Here is a 19,203-nt window from a genome sequence, read left to right as displayed (position 1 = left end):
CCTGGGGCAGCAGGAAGGTGGCTCTGAGCCCCCGGCCCCACGGAGCTGCCACTGCCAAGGGACCCCACTCCTCCGGCAGCCTGGCCAGCGCAGCCCTTCGGGGACCCGAGAGCTCAGTGGCCAGGGAGCCAGAGAACCACAGTCAGGCGGCCTCCTCAGCGACCCCTGGAGCCCCCCCCCCAGGCAAGGGCTGGTCTCCCAGTGCCAGTCGGCTGGGCTGGCCCCACATACCTGCAAGTAGATTTTCATCTCCCTGCACTTGTCCAGGGCGCCGTTGTGCACCTGGATGGTCTGGTTCAGGGTGGGCTTGTGCGACTGCAGGAACAGCGCCCGCTCCTTCTGCTTCAGGTGGTCCAGGTGCAGCTCCACCGTGAACCCTGCCAGGGAGGAGGCTGGGTGAGTGGAAGCCCAGGGGAGCGCTGCAGGCCCAGCTCCAGGCTGCGGGAGCACCCCGCTGCCTCCCCCTTCTGCGCACGACTGCCGCAGCATTGCACGGGCTGCCTCTGCCAAGGGCGCCCTTCCTCTGCCACGGCAGGCGGCCCCCCTGGGGCGGGGCTCAGCTGCTGGTTCCCAGCCCACAGCAACCGGACAAAGCAGCTCGGGAAGCAAAGTGGAATCCTGTGTCTCACTGGAGTGAAGGGGAGGCTAGAGGCAGAGAAATTACCCAAGTTTGGACTCACTGAGGACACAGGTCATTAAACAGGTTACCCAGGCCATGGGAAAATGGGTCAGGGCATCTTTAATCCCCTCCTGGAGCCAGGGCCTCAGGGTTACAGCTCATGTGACACACAGCGGTGTCCCTGGGGTCACCCTCACCTGTGTGGGGAGGACAGCACCCCCACTCCTGTCCCTTGTTGAGCCAACCCCCTGCAGCACAGCACCCCCTGCTGAGCCTCCCTGCCCCCTGCAGAACAGCACCCCCTGCTGAGCCTCCCTGCCCCTGCAGCACAGCGCCCCCTGCTGAGCCTCCCTGCCCCCTGCAGCACAGCGCCCCCTACTGAGCCTCCCTGCCCCCTGCAGCACAGCACCCCCTGCTGAGCCTCCCTATCCCCTGCAGCACAGCGCCCCCTGCTGAGCCTCCCTGCCCCCTGCAGCACAGCGCCCCCTGCTGAGCCTCCCTGCCCCCTGCAGCACAGCGCCCCCTGCTGAGCCTCCCTGTCCCCTGCAGCACAGCGCCCCCTACTGAGCCTCCCTGCCCCTGCAGCACAGCGCCCCCTGCTGAGCCTCCCTGCCCCCTGCAGCACAGCGCCCCCTGCTGAGCCTGCCCCCTGCAGCACAGCGCCCCCTGCAGCACAGCGCCCCCTGCTGAGCCTCCCTGCCCCTGCAGCACAGCGCCCCCTGCTGAGCCTCCCTGCCCCTGCAGCACAGTGCCCCCTGCTGAGCCTCCCTGCCCCCTGCAGCAGTGCCCCCTGCTGAGCCTCCCTGCCCCTGCAGCACAGTGCCCCCTGCTGAGCCTCCCTGCCCCCTGCAGCACAGCGCCCCCTGCTGAGCCTCCTATCCCCTGCAGCACAGCGCCCCCTGCTGAGCCTCCCTGCCCCCTGCAGCACAGCGCCCCCTGCTGAGCCTCCCTGCCCCCTGCAGCACAGCGCCCCCTGCTGAGCCTCCCTGTCCCCTGCAGCACAGCGCCCCCTGCTGAGCCTCCCTGCCCCCTGCAGCACAGTGCCCCCTGCTGAGCCTCCCTGCCCCCTGCAGCACAGCGCCCCCTGCTGAGCCTCCCTGCCCCTGCAGCACAGTGCCCCCTGCTGAGCCTCCCTGCCCCCTGCAGCAGTGCCCCCTGCTGAGCCTCCCTGCCCCCTGCAGCACAGCGCCCCCTGCTGAGCCTCCCTGCCCCTGCAGCACAGCGCCCCCTGCTGAGTCTCCCTGCCCCTGCAGCACAGCACCCCCTGCTGAGTCTCCCTGCCCCTGCAGCACAGCGCCCCCTGCTGAGCCTCCCTGCCCCTGCAGCACAGCGCCCCCTGCTGAGCCTCCCTGCCTCCTGCAGCAGCGCCCCCTGCTGAGCCTCCCTGCCCCTGCAGCACAGCGCCCCCTGCTGAGCCTCCCTGCCCCCTGCAGCACAGCGCCCCCTGCTGAGCCTCCACTCCGCCCCCTACTGACTCATCACACGCTGCCTCCTGGGCTCCCATCCAAGCCGTGGCATAGCCAGACCTAGTTTCCTTCACCTACCCCACACCAGAATGGACACCCCCCATTGGCTGCCAGGTTCCCAAGTGCCCTGTGATAGTGAAACTCCCCAGACCAAGGGATTCTGGGAATATCTGGGGCAGCACCTGGCTCCTGCCTGCTCCAACAACGCTCACTACTCACCAATGGAGTCGGGCACGTGCTTCCCTGAGGCGTTGAGGCAGAAGCTCAGGTTTATGCTGCCGAGATGGGAGAGAGAGATGTGCAATCAGACAGCAGCAGCTGCCTGCCTGGAGCAGGCCAACCCCTGCTGGAGCCCACCTGAGCCTTGCCAGACTCAGAGCAGGGGCAGGGCAACCACGCAGGACCTTCATAGACCCAGCAAGCCATTGCTGGGGTAGAGCCAGGAGCAGGATGCAGGAGTCCCACACTCTGCTCTGCTCTTAGTTACCCACCCCTCTGGGAAGATGAGGAATGCAATGCAACAGGGAAACTGAGGCACGGTCTCTGGTAGGGCTGGGAATGGGTGTCGGAGCTCCGGGCTGTGCTCTGGCCACTGTGCCCCCACTAGGTCTGGGCTGGTCAAAGGCTGGGTGACAGCTAGACCCAAGGGGGAAAGGCCTGGAGCCCTGAACCCAGATCCTGACACCTGCAGCGACCCCAAAGCCCGTGACATCTCCAGGGCTGCCTCCCACCCACTTCTAAATAATCCTCAGATTCCTGCCCCCACGCTGGTCCCCCCTCGCCCCAGCCCTGGTGCCGCTGTGAGCCAGCTAGCAGCCACCCCCAAGCGCCCGGGGACAAGTTAACCTGAGGGAGGTGGGAGCAAGAGGGATTCCTCAGGTCAAATCCCTCCCAGGGTGAGCAGGGCGGGGGTGGGGCCGCTGCAGCACCGGACTGGCCCCAGGGGGCATTCCTGCAGCCCTGCCCCTGTAATGCCCGTCCCACCCCGCCGGCTCCGTCCCCTCCCCCTCCCCCCTTCTGGTGCAGACCCCGCCCATTTGCCCCACCCCAATGCCAACCCCCCTCTTCACTTCCCCCTTCATCCCTCCCCTGCTGCTGATCCCCTCCCAGCCCCCTGGGGCGCCCCCCCCCCATTCCCACCCCAGTGCCTCCCCGCCGCTCCGCCGGCTCCAGGCCGGGGCCGCCAGCGTCCCAGCTCCCTCACAATCGCTCATTCATGGAAGGGCAGGGCAGGCGGCCAGCAGCCCGGTTGCTGAGCAACAGATAAATAGCTTGCTCTAAACAGCCCCCCCCGCAGGCCTGGCGCGAGAGCCGCCAGCTGACACACGCGAGGCGGGGTGACACCCGGGGCGGGGTCCCCCACAGCTGAGCTCATTGGCAGTGTTTCAGGGAGCCCGGCCCCAGAGCGGAGCCCATATCAAAAGCCAAAAGCAGAGGCAATTTGCCCGGCCCACTGCTGGCCTGGGGCGTTCTGCCTGGCCGGATCCTCGTGTTCACTACGCCCAGGGAGCACTTCCCCACCCCACGCGGCAGTGCAGGAGGGGGGGAAGCACAGCAGCTGTTTAACCCCACGCAGCAGCGCCGGACAAGCAGAGGGGGAGAACCCAACAGCCAGTCACCCAGGCAGGCTCGCAGCCAGGCACTCGGCGTCGGAACGCTATGGAAGCAGCGCCTGCCCGCCGGGAGGCCCCGAGTCCTGCCCTAGGGGCAGAGCTGGGGGGAGGGGGCCGTTACCTACCAGGCCACGTGCGTGTCGGTGCCCTCCAGTGTGCAGGATCGCTCTTCGGGGTTGAACATGGCGGGGAAGATGCTGAGGGAGGCGCTGGCATAGACGATGGGGCGGCCTCTGTGTGGGGCGGCAGGACAACAGGGCAGAAGGTCACATGCTACAGTGACAGCCTGGAGGGACCAGGCAGGGTCGGGCTGGGCTGACCCTGAAGGGGCGGTGGGAAATGGGGCCTGAGAGCTGGGACGGCCCCCTGGCTGGGATTGGGCCATTCACTCCAGAGGACCTGGCTCCACATTGCTCCAGGAATCCCCAGAGCAGCCGCTTCCCCTCCCTGCCATGGCCAGGGATGCTCCTGGCTCAGGCTGGCTCCCATGCCACCCCCATGCTGGCCAATGACCTCCAAGCTGGCTGAGCAGACAGCTGCTAGGGCCCCCCCATCCTGGGGCTGAGGGCGGGCCGGGCGATGCTGAGCCATGCAGTGTGGGCTCCTGGAACCAGCCCCCCAGTCCACAGGAAGGAGCCCGCCCAGAGTCCCATCACCTACCGGTACACCAGGGCTGTGTCCACTCCGAACGCACCCACAATCAAGTCTGCAGGGCAAACACAGACAGCTCAGGGCCAGCCCACAGCAGGACAACACCTGGGCACCCAGCACTGTGTGTCCCCAGTGCCAGGGGAGCTAGTGAAGTGCTCACTGCCATGGGGCTGGGGGGAATCTGTGCGGGGAGGAGCTGGCAGGGAGCTTGCTGCCATGGGGCTGGGAGGGCGGGGTCTGTGCCAGGGGAGCTAGCAGGGAGCTCGCTGCCATAGGCTGGGAGGGGTCTGTGTCAGGGGAGCTAGCAGGAAGCTCGCTGCCATAGGGTGGGGTTGGGGGGGTTGTGCGGGCGGGAGCTGGCAGGGAGCTCGCTGCCATGGAGGTGGGGGGGCAGTCTGTGCCAGGGGAGCTAGCAGGAAGCTCGCTGCCATAGGGTGGGGGCGGGGGGGTTGTGCGGGTGGGATCTGGCAGGGAGCTCGCTGCCATGGAGGTGGGGGGGCAGTCTGTGCCAGGGGAGCTAGCAGGAAGCTCGCTGCCATGGGGTCAGCTGCCAAGTCTCCCCTGCGCCAACCCTTACCCGGGTAGCCGTTTCCATCCAGGTCCTTGGCTCCGCGGAGGGCAAACCCAAAGAAGTCAGGTGAGCTGCCAGGGGGCCAGTGCCCCTGCAGGACCTGGGAGTGCTGGGCCTTCACCCCGCCCGCCTGACCGTTGTACACGTACACCAGGCCCTGCTGCGCGTCCCCGCCGAACGGCGCCCCGATTGCAACGTCTGTGGGGAGACAAGCACTGAGGTCAGTGGGGGCATGAGCTGCACCCTGCTCCCAGGCCTCACCCCCCGCACGGAAGCCGGGAAAGGCAGCCAGACACAGGGCACCATGCTGGACTGTGGCACCGTCCCTTTCAGTGCTGGGCAGTGAGGGCGCAGGGATGGCCCCTTCCCCCGGGCTCTGTCCCCCATTGCCCCTCCCTGCCCAGCCCACAGAGGGCAAGGGCAGCTGGGTGGCCACATGCAGGGGCATTGAGGCTGCCATGGACGAGGACAAGGCTGAGACCTGCCAAACTCGTTTCACCTTGGTGACCCTGAACAGCTGGCGAGGGTGGGATTCCGGTCACCACCGACCAGACCTAGGTCCCTGCCTGGCCCCCAGGTGAGGCAGGACCGTGGGGGAGAAGCAGCTTGGCCTCCTGGAAACGCAGGGCTGGAGGAGATCTCGTAGCCTGCCTTGTCCAGCCCCCTGCTAGAACCAGCCACCCCGACAGATGCTTGTCCAAGGCGCCCAGGAAGCCCCGTGCTCAGAACGATGGGATCTGGGAGCCAGCAGCACCGCCTCTCTAGGCCCAGCACAGCTCCTATCAGAACAGCTCCCGCAGGCCGTGGCACCCGGATTCCTGCCCAGAGCAGGCCAGACACCCTGCGCAGGGCCTGGGGCTGCCCCGCCAGGGGCCCATTCCCACCCCATTCCTCTCCCAGGGCAAGCAGCCCCCTTGCAGCCTAATGAAGTCCCAACGTTGGCTGCAGTCAGGGCCTGCAAAGGGCTGGACGGGGACCCCATGAGCAGCTGCTTCTCCCCGGCTCCGAGGCGCTTGCCATTCAGGCTGACAGGCCCCCAGGTCTACACTGGTCGTTACGCTTTTCCCTGGGCTGTTTTTGCCTCTGGTAGTTCCTGCTGGGGTTGAAAAAATGGGAGAGTCCATAATCCCCTGCCCCCCTCCCGGGGCATCCCAGGAACCCAGACTCTGCGGGACCCTGGCTCCTGTAGCAGGGAGTGATCAAACTAAGGGGTGCACACGCCTAGCTTCAGTCCCAGCTGGGCTTCAGCCAGGGGGGAGGGGTCACACACACACACACCATTGTAGCCATCCTGGTTCAGGTCTCCCAGCGGGGCCAGGGTGCTCCCAAAGCGGCCGAACTCCTTTTCCCCTGTCAGCACCATGGAGGCGTTGGGCTCCATGCCGTGGGGCTGCTGCAGGTAAACGTAGACTCTGCCCACCTCCTGCACCCGCCCATCCTCTGTCTTCTCCATGAACAGCGGGGCGCCCACCAGCAGGTCGTCCAGACTTCAAGTGGAGGGAGAGAGAGAGATCTAGGGCTTAGACCCTGGGCTGGTGCTACAGCCGTCAGCAGCCTGTGGTGTGGGTGGGTATCTCACCTTCCACCCCACACTCAGCAGGGGGTGATGTTCACAGGGCACTAATGCCTGGTACTGCTCCAGCAGCTGCCAGCCAAGCCACCTGCTTGCTCCTGGCCCAGCGCCCAGCCTGGGGGTGCGTGGGTGTTCAAAGAGAGAGCCCGTCCTGCACTCACCCCACAGCGGTGCTCCTGCCCCAAAGGCCAGGCCAGGCCAGATCCACATCCACACGATGCTGGGACCAGGCCCAACCCCATGGGAGAGGGATCCACTCACTGGCCAACAACCCCTTCTCCCCAGTGCTTCTCTTCCACTCGGTGCCCAAGAGCCACTTAAAACTCTCCCCTTCCCTGCCCCGACTCTCTATGGGGCACGGGCAGCTGTTTGGGAAACTATAATAAGCGATGGGGCCATGAACAGGACTCAGGTGCCGCGATGTTCTACGAGAGTCCCACTCCAATCCATTGCACCCCACTCTCTCCCTGAGCTGGGACCAGAACCCTGGAGTCCTGCCTGTCTAGTACCCACCAGGGCATCCCGTTTCCCGCGATTTGCCACCTTCATGCTGCAGATCCTAAACAGCCATTTTCTATGAAGCCTCCTGCCCTGCCAGCTGTAGAGAGAGCTTTAAAAAAACCACTCTCCGGGCCATGTTAACTCTGGAGCCTAATGACAACCACAGAATGTGAGTTTTCAAAGCTCTTCCACAGCCAGTTAACACCCGCAGGAGAAGGCAGCTGCATGGCACCAGCCACATGTGCGTCTCCTGCTGGCATACTTGGGCTGAGCAGCGTTCTGGTGGGAGCTCATTGTCTGCCATGTGGTCACCCTGCCTGAGCCTTGAGGAGGCAGCTGGATTTAGGCCACATGGTCCGTGGCAGATGAACACCTGCAGCCTTAGGAACCAAGCGCCTTTATGGGCTGGGGCACAGAGCAGGGGGACCTGGCCCCACAGGGTGTTTCTATACTGCAGTTAAACACCCACAGGGGGTCGCAGGCTCAGGGGCTGTCTCATGGCGAGTTAGACAACGTGGGATCTAGGACCCACCTGGAACCTGAGCCCAGTGAAGTGGCCCCTTGGCCCGAGTCCGTGGACATGGACGGTGTCTGACTGTAGTGCAGACAAGCCCACCAGGGCAGTGGCGTAGCAAGGGCAGGACATGGGGGGGCAGTTGTCCCCGGGTGCCACACTAGGCTGGGCGTCAATGTAGTCCACCTCCACTCTCCCTGCTATTCCTTGGTTCGCCTGCTCCTCCTCCGCCCGCTGCGCTGGCTGGAGCTTCCTCCCCACCTCTCCGCCCCCAACCCAACCCTCCTCCATCTCCGCTGGCAGGTTAGTGCATCCAGGGGCTGGGCCCCAAACTGGAGGAGGCAGAGGAAGATGCGGTACAAGCTCCCCCACCATGGTCGGGCTCAGCCGTGTGCCAGGTTTGGGGTCCCACTGCGCAGAGGCGGCGAGGGAGGCACAAATTTTTCTTTTGCTGCCGGGCGCATAACACCCGCGCTGCACCTCTGCATAGGGGCTGGCCACCACTGCCAAGGGGCTCAGGGTGAATTGAGGGTGCAGCCCAGCAAGGAGACAGCTGCATCCCCAAGCTCTCGGGACACACGGTGCTAATTAGCTGGCAGCCTTGGCCCTGGCTGAGCCCGGGAGAAGCCGATCTCCTGGACTCCAGCTCTCCACCTGGCTCCATCCCCTTCCCCGAGTGAGAGCCAGGGGCTAGGATGCTCTGGGGCTCCAACAGCCCTGTGAGAGGGCGTGTAGTGGGCACGTGCCTAGGCGGGTGCTGGAGTGTGGGACGCGTGTGCACGGGCAGGGGAGCAGTTGTGTGCATTTGGCAGTGTGTGTGTATGGAGGCGTGAGTTCCACTCACAATCCCTTCCAAATCGGGGCCTGCCGGGGGAGGCGGCAGGAGCCAAGGGCTGCGTCAGCCACTTCCTCAGAACGGGAGGAGCTGCCAAGAACTGGACACGGGCCCCACTCCCGCCCAGCCCCCCGGGCCCTGCTAAACGCGCTGCAGCCAAGGCAGTGACTGTGTGGCCATGGGGCGGGGAGAGGGTGCTGCTAAGCTGGGCCTCTGACAGGGTTTTGGTGTGAGCAGGGGCCAGGGATGCTGCTGTCCCATCCCCTGCGCCGCGGGTGCGGCTGGGTCCACAGGCTCCGAGCAGGGTGCTCACTTACCAGCCCCTCTGGAACAGGCAATTTATTCCCCACACATAGTCTGGGGGGGGGGGAGGGAAGCCAGTCCGGGAGGGGAGATGTGCAGTGCAGAGCCCTGCCACCTTCCCCCCCCCCCCACTACACAGGCCCATCATGTGCCTCTCCTCATGCTACAAAACCCCTCACCCCTCCACACAGCCCAGCCCTTTCCTGCTTGACCCAGCGGTCCCCTTAATCCCCCAAGCCCCCAGGAACAGCCCCGCACTCACCCGTCGCCGTTCACATCAGCAGCAGCCACCGCGTAGCCGAAGTAGGCCGCCATCTGTGGGGAGAAAGGGCCCATCGGGCTCCACGATTAGGCCGATGGATTTTGCCTCCCGCTACGAGTGGGGGAACCCCCCCAGGGCAGGGCCCACATGCCCAATTGGGGCCGGGGCTCCCTCTGGTCGGGCCTAGCCAAAGGCTGGTCCCAGCTCTGCATCCGGCTGGACCTGTGGCCTGAGACAGGGACACTGCCCGGATGAGAAAGAGATTTTCAAAGCTCCTCCTTCTACTCCCCCCCCCCCCCCCGGGGACTCCATCCCCCCCTCTCCTGGGCTGGCTCACATGCCCCCCCCAGCCTGCAGGGAACCAGTGCCGCATGGGGCCAGCGCCCCACCTCACCCCCAGCGGCTGAGCGCCACGGGACAGGCCAGGCCCAGCTGCTGTGGAGAGCGTTGCTGCACTGAGCTCCTGTCCCTTTGCAGCCCTGGGTGGCCTGGCCCCAATGTCATCCCTCTACAGAGGCTGCTGGGGCCGTTCCACCGCCACCAGGACGGGAACAGTGCTCCCGCGACAATCTGTCAATGAACACGCCGCCCATGCGCCAAGGCAGCCCCAGGCCCCTCGCCCGCAGTTTCATGCTTCGCCCTGCATGCCGACGGTTCACTCTTCTCCCCCCACTGACAGGGTATTTCCAAAGCACTCCTAGCCCCATGCACCGCCACGGCGCTCCCAGGGCCCATCCGGGGCAGTGACACGCAGGGTCTGGGTAAGGGCGCGCCCCTCCCCCTGCACGGCCTCGTTCCAAAGCCCCTGCCACGCGCGAGGGCTTGGCCCACGTGGCCAGCACGCCCTGCTCACCTGCTCCCCAGAGAAGTTATACAGGGACCTCATGTCTGTTCCATTCAGGACAGTGACCTGGCAAGAGAAGGCCCAGGTCACAGCTCGGTCGCCACGTGCCCATCCCCAGCCCGCAGGGCAGAACTGCTCTGACCGGGCCTCGCTCCCTTCCCACGCGAGTCCCCGGCCGGTTTCCATTTGCCCCACTGGGTCTTCTAGCCCAGGCGGCCCCTGCTCACTACACTGCTCTGCTGAGTCAGGAGTGGGGGAGGAGTCCCAGCTGGCATCTGTGACTTTGTCAGGAAGGAAATCCAAGTCCCATTTCTTTGGCGCCGCAGGCTGTAAAGGCAAAGCCCATTGCAGCTAAGCGCCCTCTCCACATTACAGATGGGAAACCACACCAGAGAAAAGTCCTGAGTTCTAATGCACACCCCTGCTCTAACCACTAGACCCCACTCCCCCAGAGCAGAGAACAGAACCCAGGGGTCCTGAGCCCTAGCTTCCCTGCCCATTCTAACCACTAGTCCTCACTCTCCCCAGAGCAGAGAGCAGGACCCAGGTGTCCTGAGCCTTTGCCCTTTTCCCCCATGCTCTAACCACTATACCCCATTCCCCCCAGAGCAGAGAGCAGGACCCAGGGTGCTAAGTCCCATCTCTCCGCGAAAAGCTCCACTGTCATCTTTCAGTGGGGAGGACCCTGGCCGGACTCTGGTGTCGCTTGGGCAGAGTCACTCTGCAGCCAGTCCCCGGCAGCAGGTCTGGCGATGCCACACAGCAGGGTCCGGGGGCAGGCCATGGGTTGGGCCTGGGATGTCAATAGAGACGGGTCACATGCATGGAGGTGACCACAAAACCCTGGGTGGGCCGGGCTGCTCCTTCCTTCCTCTGCGTCATCCCCACCCTCCATCGCCTCAGCTCAGGCTTCGCGCCATTCCAGGGGGGCCTGTCAGTCTGTCTGTGTGCACCACAGCTCGTGGGGCTCGGGCTAGGGGCTCTGTAACTGCGAGGCAGATGTCGGGGCCTGGGCTGGCGCCCATGCTTCGGGACCCTGTGTGGGGGAGGGCTCAGCATCTGCCCACAATTACTCTGCCGGGGGGCACTCGATTGCAGCGGATACATGCCCTCAGCCGGAGGAATGTGCCAGTCACTACGGAAACAACCGACTCAGCAGGATTGTGGGGCATAGCAAGGCCCATGTGTGGCAGCAGGGGAGCCCAGGTGGGCCTGGTAGGGAGCTGGCAGAGACGGCCCCACCCCGCACAGCCATCCTGCAAGCAGCGGCTGGGGGCGCGAGCACTGCACCCCCACCCCACCGACCCAGAGCCAAGCTAGGAGAAAGAGGGAAATCCATCCACTTCAGGGGGGCCGTGGCACTGGCTGCTCTTGGCGCTCTGAGCACAGCCCGGGCCAGGCTGATGCGAGGCTCCCAGGGCAGATGGAGGGAGGCCAAGGGAAGCAGCGATGCAGCTGGAAAAGGAGGCCTGGAACATCTGGATGCAGCCAGGTGGAGAGACAGGAGAGCTCCCTCAGCCCCCACCCTGCTGCCCCGACCCAGGAGCTTACGTAGCCGTAGGTCAGGTTTCCCTTGGGAACGCCGGCCACAAAGTCTGCAAAGGAGCAAAGAGATACGGGTCCATGAGCTCCGGGCGGCAGCTCAGCCTGGGGGGTGGGCAACACCGACAAAGCCAGGCTGGGCTGGCCAATGCCACACCCCGGGGAAATCAGTTCACCCAGACAATGGGCGGGGGACCCCTAGAGTCCAGACTCCAGGGGGTGAAGCCAAGACCAGCAGGGGTCTGGATCGGCAGAGTCCATCGATCCATCCGCTACCCTGCACCCGCGGTCGCTGACGGCTCGCTCCCTGCCTGGGGGCGGGGGCAGGTGGATCTGGCCTGAGCCCGACCCCAACCCCTCCAATCTGGGTGGCAGTGTGCACCCCCAGGCTATTTCTCATGGAACACGGGGCGAGCACGTCACAGTCCCCAAGCAGCAGGCCCCCCACGGTCACAGCCTTCCCGACAGCTACGTGAGGGTTCAAACCCCGGGGGTGGCTCATTTCTGCCTCCTCCACGGCTGCTTCTCCAAAGCCCCAGGCTCCCTGGGATGGACCCTGCACCAATCGGGGGGCAGAACTCCAGAGAACCCAGCATGGTTGGTACCTTCAATGGAATCCCCGCTGAACTCGCCGACGGCTACAGAATACCCTGCCAGGAGAGGAAGCGAGGGGTTAGGCTCCGGCACCGCACAGCACCGTCCCCTTTGTTTTGGTTAGACCCTACATCAACACTGGGCAGGGCGCTGGATCAGACAGAACCACTCCTCAGCTGCTCTGCTCTGCTCTGTCCTGCCCCGGAGAGGGGCGAGGGGTTAGCTCCTGGGAGGGAGCACTGGGTGAGGGGTCGGGGTTCCCTCCCCATCCCTCACTGCCTCGCCGGCACCAAGGCACAGGCTGCATCTGCACGAGAGGAGATCCCTGGAAGTGGCTGCCACTCCATTGTCACAGTCTGTCAAGGGCCAGGGTCTATGGCTGCAGTGCAGGGGCTAGGAGGCAGGGACTGGGGTCTGGTGGGTGGAGTTGGGGACTGGGGGGTGGACTAGGAGGAGAGAGGGCACCTGGGTTCGATTGCCAGTTCTGGGAGGGGAGTGGGGCCTAGTGGTTAGATTGGGAGGAGGCAGGACTCAGCTATGGGAAAGGAGTGATGTTAGTGGCTGGCCCAGGATGCCTGGGTTCTTTGGCCAGTTCTGGGAGGGGAGTAGGATCTAGTGGTTGGAGCGGTGGGAGGTGCTGGGAGGCAGGACTCCTGGGTTTGCGGTGCATCCTGGGAAGCAGTACAGCCTCCGTTTGCCCAGCTGCGAACAGCAGGCCTCCCATGGCGAGCGAGACGGGGTGGAAGCCCTCTCTCCGTCTGGCACGGGGGGAGCAGTCCAGTCTCAGCCCCTGAAGTTGGCAACCTCTGCCCAGGCCCGGGGAGCAGGGACTGCCCAGTCCCCTGCCTTCCCCGGATGAGACCACCGACGAGCCTGCAGGGAGGTGCCTCGGTCTGCTGGGAGCCGGCTCACGTCCCACAGGCACCCGGAAGAGGAACCAGCCATCCCCTCCCCCACTCACAGGACACCTCCCCCCCACCAGCCAGGGCACTCACCCAGATAGCTGTCGTCATAGATGGGGGCAGCCTGGCGTGTCTCCAGCTGCCCCTGGGTGGCCAGGATGAAATACTCAGGGTAATAGGCCTCCTTGATCTGCTCCTGTGTGGCCGAGATCACCTGGCCTGGGGGGAGATGGGGTGGACAGCTCAGAGCCTGGCACCATTGGGAGGCACCCCATAGAGGGGAAAAAACAGGGTGGGGGAAGGGGTGGTACCCGATGGGGAGGGGGAGAAGCAGGGTGGGGGAAGGGGTGACTACCCAAGGAAAAAACTAGGGAAGGGCTAGTGCCCCAGGGAGGGGTAGAACAGGGAGAAGGTGGCAGGGGAGGGCAGTTGCAGAGGCTGCGGGAGGGGGAAGATGGCATGGGAGGGGAGTAGCGGGGTGGGGGTGGGCAATATGGCAGGGGAGGGCTGTAGCGGGGTGGGGGTGGGGAATATGGCAGGGGAGGGCTGTAGCGGGGTGGGGGAGGGGTAATATGGCAGGGGAGGGCAGTAGTGGGGTGGGGGTGGGGAATATGGCAGGGGAGGGCAGTAGCGGGGTGGGGGAGGGGTAATATGGCAGGGGAGGGCAGTAGCAGAGGATGCGGGAGGGGGAAGATGGCAGGGGAGGGCAGTAGCGGGGTGTGGGTGGGGAATATGGCAGGAGAGGGCTGTAGCGGGGTGGGGGAGGGGTAATATGGCAGGGGAGGGCAGTAGCGGGGGTGGGGGACACTCACCTTGCCAGAAAAAGCTTCCTGGGCCTCCAAGCAGCACTCGCCCAGTCTGCAGAGCAAAGAGCCTGGTCAGAGCCACAGGGCGAGACCCTGAAAGGGGGGAGGGACATGGGGGTAGGGGGACTATCCCCAGCGGGGTGTCACTGGGTTCCCCCCTTTCCCACCAAGCAACTACTGGTGTCCCCCCCACCCTCAAGGGAAAGCCAGGATAGGTGGGTTCAGAGTCCCCCACTGGGGGTAGCAGAGTGGGGCTGGGCTAGCCTCCGCAGGCCCAGCCATGTTGGGCAGAGCGGGGCTCCATGCTGTCCCCCTCGGGGTTGGGGGGACATGGGAGAAGCTGCCGCTCTCTGTGTTGTCCCCTCAGGCTTGACGGATGCCACAAGAGACCTGCCCTGGCACAGGCAGATGGGTGTGGGAAGAGCAGGCAGAGACTCCCCCGTCCCACTTGTGGGCCACAGGGGATGCGACCAGGATGGGCCGGAGGGGTTGGGATGCTCCTCACAAGGCCCCACTCCCAGCATCCAGCAATTTCCAACATGTGGGGGGTGGCACATCAGAACATGCTCCCTCCAGGGGGTCCTGCCCCTCTGCCCGCTAGGGGAGTGCTCCTGTAGGCGGTGCCTGTCCGGGGGCTGTCCCGGAGGAACCCAGCTCTCCCCCACAGACATGCTGGGGCAGCAGGCAGGGGGTGCTCTGTGGCTCCCAGCGCTCCGGGGCACAGCGCATGGCATCAGGGCCTCTCACCTTGGTGAACTCAGCGCTGAAACCACCCTGGCAGTACCCCTGCCCCGCCTCTGAATCCAGATCTGCAGCAAGAAACACCAGTGAGGGGAGAGCGTGCAATGGGGAGGGAGGCATGGGGGCATCAGGACTGTGGGCTCCCTGCCCCGTTCCAGCTACTAGGCTCCTCTCCCTACCTTCCCAGATAACACTGTTGCCACCCACTCAGATGCCACCCCTGGGAACATGTGCTCAGTCCAGCACATGTGAGGGAAACCTGGGACACCACGGACCCAGATGGAAAGATTTCCTGATTATCCCTCTAGGCTGTGCTGCTGCCCAGCCCAGCCCAGCCCAAGGAAGGGGCACCAAAGGGACTCTCCCTCCATACCTGTGCGGCAGGGCGAATACTCCACGAACTTGGTGAAGTTGCTGACAGACAGGTAGCAGGTGCCCACGGGGTCTCGGCTGGACTCCTCCTTGATGGTGCGCCAGCTGTACAGGGGGGCACAGGCCTGGGGTGGGGACAGAGCAGCTGGGTCAGCAGCTGCTGGGGATGGGGGAGATCTAGTGACGCAGGCATAGGAGGCCCTGCTACATGATGGTGTCCATGAACCCACTATCTCCTCTAGCACAGAGTGGGGCCAGGCGAGAACCTCCTACCCCACACCAGGCCGAGAATCCAACATCCATCCCGCTCCCGGGTGGGCACTGCCCAGCCGGAGTCCCCCTGTGCCATTCTCACCAGGATGGAGCTGCCGTGGGACCGCACTGTTGCGCCGAACCATTGCAGGGATTTGAACTCCACTGGCACCAGCCCGTCCAGGCCAAAGTCATGTGGGCGGGACCCTGCAAAGACAAACTTGGTCACAGACGGGCTGGGCTCCACGACCAGCACTAGCTGCTCCCCCCATGGGGGCCTGGGACACAGCTCGGCCGCGCAGTGGGCAGCACTGACCCGACAACCCAAGGGACAGCATGGCCCTGAGGCCCCAACAACTGGGAGGGAGCTGCTGGCATAAGGCAGCCCCCTTGCAAATGGGGTGGGGTGGGTGGGGTGTAGGACTGCATGCTCCGAGCTGTCTCGAAAGGGGACAATTGGCCAAAGTGTCCCAGGAAGGGACAGTCTGTTGCCCTCCCCAACCCCCTGACCGCTTGTCAGGAAAACACAAGTGGAGATGAATTCCTGGAAGAGCAAGAACTCCTTCTCTCCCCCTGCATTGTACCCACTGCTACTGCACTGTGCCCCTGCCCCCACTGCAACCACCCTGCCCCTGCACTGCATCCCTGCCCCCAACCACGGCCCACACTGCAATTTCTGCCATCTCCCCTACACTGTGCCCCTGCCCCCACTGCAACCACCCTGCCCCCGCACTGCATCCCTGCCCCCAACCACGGCCCACACTGCAATTTCTGCCATCTCCCCTACACTGTGCCCCTACCCCCACTGCAACCACCCTGTACTGCATCCCTGCCCCCACCACAATCTCCCCCATTGCCCCTACCCTGTGCCTCTTCCCCCACTGCAACCACCCTGCCCTGTATCCCTTCCCACACCCTCTGTCCCCTCTTCTGCACACCTGACCCCAACCTGCACTGCAACTCGCTGCCCCCATACAGCCCCCTGCATCCTACGCTGTAACATCTGGGACTTCTTTCCCCTAATCCGCCCTCTCCCATCATCCACACTGCCCTCCCTCTTCTGCAGTGCACCTCCCTGCCCCCACATTGCCTTGGGAGGGGGTTCCTGTATCCAGTCCTACCACAGCTGCCTCTTGCATCCCCCTTTCTTCCTCTTGTCTCTCCCCCCACATCTTGGCTCTAGGGCACAGGGGGGCACACTAAGGCTGGCAAGCTACAGCCGGCCAATCAGAGCCTTCAGTCTGGACCCCAAGCTCCAGCAGGGGTCTGGACAGTCTTGCTGCAGAGAGCCAGCCCAACTCCCTGGCAGTGCAGCAAGCAGGGGTGGCTAGTCCCCGGCTCTGCCCCTTCTGCCCCCTCCCTCACAGCTTCAGCTTCCCCCTGTGCCTGGGACGCGCCATCAGGGGGTGGGCAGCAGGGAGGGTTGGATGGGGAGGGAGATCCTGGGGGGACAGTCAAGGGGCAAAGGAGCGGGGGGGCTGGATGATGGTAGGGGTGCTGTTGGGGTCTGGGGCAAGGACTGGGGGGCGGGTGGATAGGGGGCAGGAGCCAGGCCATACCTGGCTGTTGGGGGGGACACAGCCTTCCTTATCCTTTCCTACCCAGCTCTCCTTACAATTCCCCTACCAGCCCTCAGGCCAAAATGTTTGCCCACCCTGCTCTGGGGTTGATGAACCCAGAGCCACCTGTGGTTCATCATTAACCACTTATCTCAGCAGGGGATCATGGCCCCAGAGCAGGAGACGCAGTGACTCCAGCTGCCGGCAGGGTGCTGAGGGGAGCGAGGGATCGGCCAGCAGGGCCGGGAGCCAGCTGGGCCCGTCTGAGGGGGTTTGGTCCGAGCCAGGCGGGGCGACGCTCCCACAGGGCCGGGTCCCGCTCTCCAGCCGTAACGCGATCGGCAGGGCCGGCGAGCCAAGGAAAATCCCCTGGCTGCGAGCCAGCCACGGCCCCATCCGAGCTGCTCCCTCCAGGGCGCCGGCATCCCCCGCAGCCAGGGAAACCCTGATCCAGGTCACCGCAGCCGGGCGCCAGCTCTGCAAGCCAGCCGCAAAGCCCTTGCTTCCCTTTGCAGAGCTGGGTAAATATTTGTCCTGGGCCAGAGTGAGAGGCAGCCGGAGCCGAGCCGTGGCCACGTGGGCGGGAGAAGGGGCCCCCTCCCCCAGGGTTCCCTGCCCCCCCTTGCAATGGCCCTGACTATGTGGGGAGCTCCGCTCCTGCCCCCCAGCCTGTGGCTCGGTCCCCCGGGACGGCACTGTCCATTGGCAAGGGATCCAGCGCGTCACCCTGGGAGAGCAACAGCCGCATGGATGTGCCCGTTGCCATGGCAACCCCCGGACTTTGCACCCCACCTGTCCCCACACAAGGCCATGCCAGGGCCCAGCTGGGATCACCCTGTGAAAACCTGGAGGATGCTGGGAACAGGCTGGCTGCCATGGAAACGCAGCTGCCTCTGGAGTGGGGCGCAGGGGATGTTTAATGGGGCGCCATGACGGCAGAGGGTCCTATGGGACAGGAAGTGATGAGGAAACACGAGTTGGGGGAAGATGGGGGGCACAAGAACTATCCAAGCTGGGAGGGGCCAGCACCCCCCAGCGAAGGCCTGTCCAGACTAGGTAACCAGTTCATCTTAATAGATGCTGCGTACTGGGTAATAGTTAACTGCTACCCAGGAGCAGCCCCCCTCCAGCAGACGCTTGCTCCAGCCCCACTGGGCCCCATGGCAGGACTCCTGGCTCCCAGCCCACTTCCAGCAGCCCCACACGGGGCCGTCAAAGCCCCTCCGCTCGCCCTCCTCTGGGCTGGAACAGCCCCCCCTGCTCCAGCCCCCCCCTTTTAATCACTTAACTGGTTAAACAATTAAACAGGAGTTTACATCCCTAGTCCTGGCAGCCCTGGGGGGCTCCAACAGTGTCCCAGCCTTCAGCTGTCCCCCAGCTCTGCAACCCCTCAGTCCCAGCCCCACAGCCCCTGCTACCTCAGCCCTTAAACTCTGTCCCCCAGCTCTGCCACTGCCCCTCAATTCTGGCTCTGCAGCCATCACTGACCCAGTCCTTGGCTCTTCCCCCCAGCTCTGGTCCTGGGGGGCTGGGCTGGCCAGAGGAGCTGCCCCCGTTTCTGGGATTACTGCGAATCTGGGCTCTCCCGCACTGGGAGCGCTGACTGCTAGGCTGCCCAGCCTTTCTGGCCAGGGGTGGGCATGACCTGGGGCTGATGCCCTACCTAACCTGGCCCCCCCATCCCAGCTTCACCGGCCGCACTCTCAGGGTATGTCTACACTACCCCGCTAGTTCGAATTAGCGGGGTAATGTATGCATACCGCACTTGCTAATGAAGCCCGGGATTTGAATTTCCCGGGCTTCATTAGCATAAGCGGGGAGCCGCCATTTTTAAATCCCCGCTGCTTCGAACCCCGTGTAGCGCGGCTACACGGGGCTCGAACTAGGTAGTTCGGACTAGGGTGCCTATTCCGAACTACCGGTACACCTCGTTTCACGAGGAGTAACGGTAGTTCGGAATAGGACCCTAGTCCGAACTACCTAGTTCGAGCCCCGTGTAGCCGCGCTACACGGGGTTCGAAGCAGCGGGGATTTAAAAATGGCGGCTCCCCGCTTATGCTAATGAAGCCCGGGAAATTCAAATCCCGGGCTTCATTAGCAAGTGCGGTATGCATACATTACCCCGCTAGAACTAGCGGGGTAGTGTAGACATACCCTCAGAAGGAAGCTGTGGGCTTGACCAGGAGGGTCAATGCTCCCTCCAGGGCAGGGAGAGGAGACAAGGCCAGTGTCCTGGGGGAGGGGTGCTCTGGGTGGAGGCAGGTGCAGGGCACTTTGGGAGCAAGAGGCCTCCGAGCACAGCAGCTGCGTACAGCGCCAGGGACAGAAAAAGCCTGTTGGGCTCTGTTGGGGTGCGCACGGCAGGGACCAGCCAGACTGCGAGCACTGGCTGTGGGGGAGACCCGGCTCCTCTAGTCCTGCCCCTGCAGCCGGGGGCACGGTGAGACTAGATGGGAGTGCCAGGCCGGTGGTGCTGGAATGGGGGCTGGGTGTCATGGCGCCAGGATGGGGCTGTGCTGCCAGGTCCCTGGGCCCAGGCAGCAGATGGGGAGGGGAGATGACAGGAGGCTCCCCCCAGCTCAAGTCACTGTGGTTTGGGGGCCTTAGTCCGGGGTCAGCTCCAGCCGCACTAGCAGCTTGCAGACTGGCTGCTGGCTCTACACAGAGCCCACCGCTCTGCTCT

General features: G+C 64.6%; 1 protein-coding gene across 2 annotated transcripts in view; it reads right to left on the bottom strand.

The window, feature by feature from the left end:
* The window catches only part of ITGA5 (integrin subunit alpha 5), a 62,604-nt gene that overhangs the window by 16,536 nt on the left and 26,865 nt on the right, over window positions 1-19,203 (bottom strand). For both annotated transcript variants that reach the window (XM_075902077.2, XM_075902076.2), the window contains exons 3-17: window positions 15,065-15,168; window positions 14,711-14,834; window positions 14,344-14,405; window positions 13,603-13,648; window positions 12,884-13,009; window positions 11,900-11,944; window positions 11,304-11,347; window positions 9,762-9,818; window positions 8,909-8,961; window positions 6,199-6,407; window positions 4,927-5,118; window positions 4,359-4,404; window positions 3,824-3,931; window positions 2,305-2,360; window positions 232-377 (exon numbers count right to left, since the gene is read on the bottom strand). In XM_075902077.2, coding sequence (XP_075758192.2) covers window positions 232-377; window positions 2,305-2,360; window positions 3,824-3,931; window positions 4,359-4,404; window positions 4,927-5,118; window positions 6,199-6,407; window positions 8,909-8,961; window positions 9,762-9,818; window positions 11,304-11,347; window positions 11,900-11,944; window positions 12,884-13,009; window positions 13,603-13,648; window positions 14,344-14,405; window positions 14,711-14,834; window positions 15,065-15,168 — 1,418 coding nt within the window. The remainder of the gene's footprint in view (window positions 1-231; window positions 378-2,304; window positions 2,361-3,823; window positions 3,932-4,358; window positions 4,405-4,926; window positions 5,119-6,198; window positions 6,408-8,908; window positions 8,962-9,761; window positions 9,819-11,303; window positions 11,348-11,899; window positions 11,945-12,883; window positions 13,010-13,602; window positions 13,649-14,343; window positions 14,406-14,710; window positions 14,835-15,064; window positions 15,169-19,203) is intronic.

The sequence above is a fragment of the Pelodiscus sinensis genome, chromosome 31, assembly GCF_052426305.1.
Source record: "Pelodiscus sinensis isolate ZL-2025 chromosome 31, ASM5242630v1, whole genome shotgun sequence".
Lineage (NCBI taxonomy): Eukaryota > Metazoa > Chordata > Testudines > Trionychidae > Pelodiscus > Pelodiscus sinensis.
The sequence above is the reverse complement of the archived record's forward strand: the minus strand, read 5'-3'. Positions and strand labels throughout refer to the sequence as shown.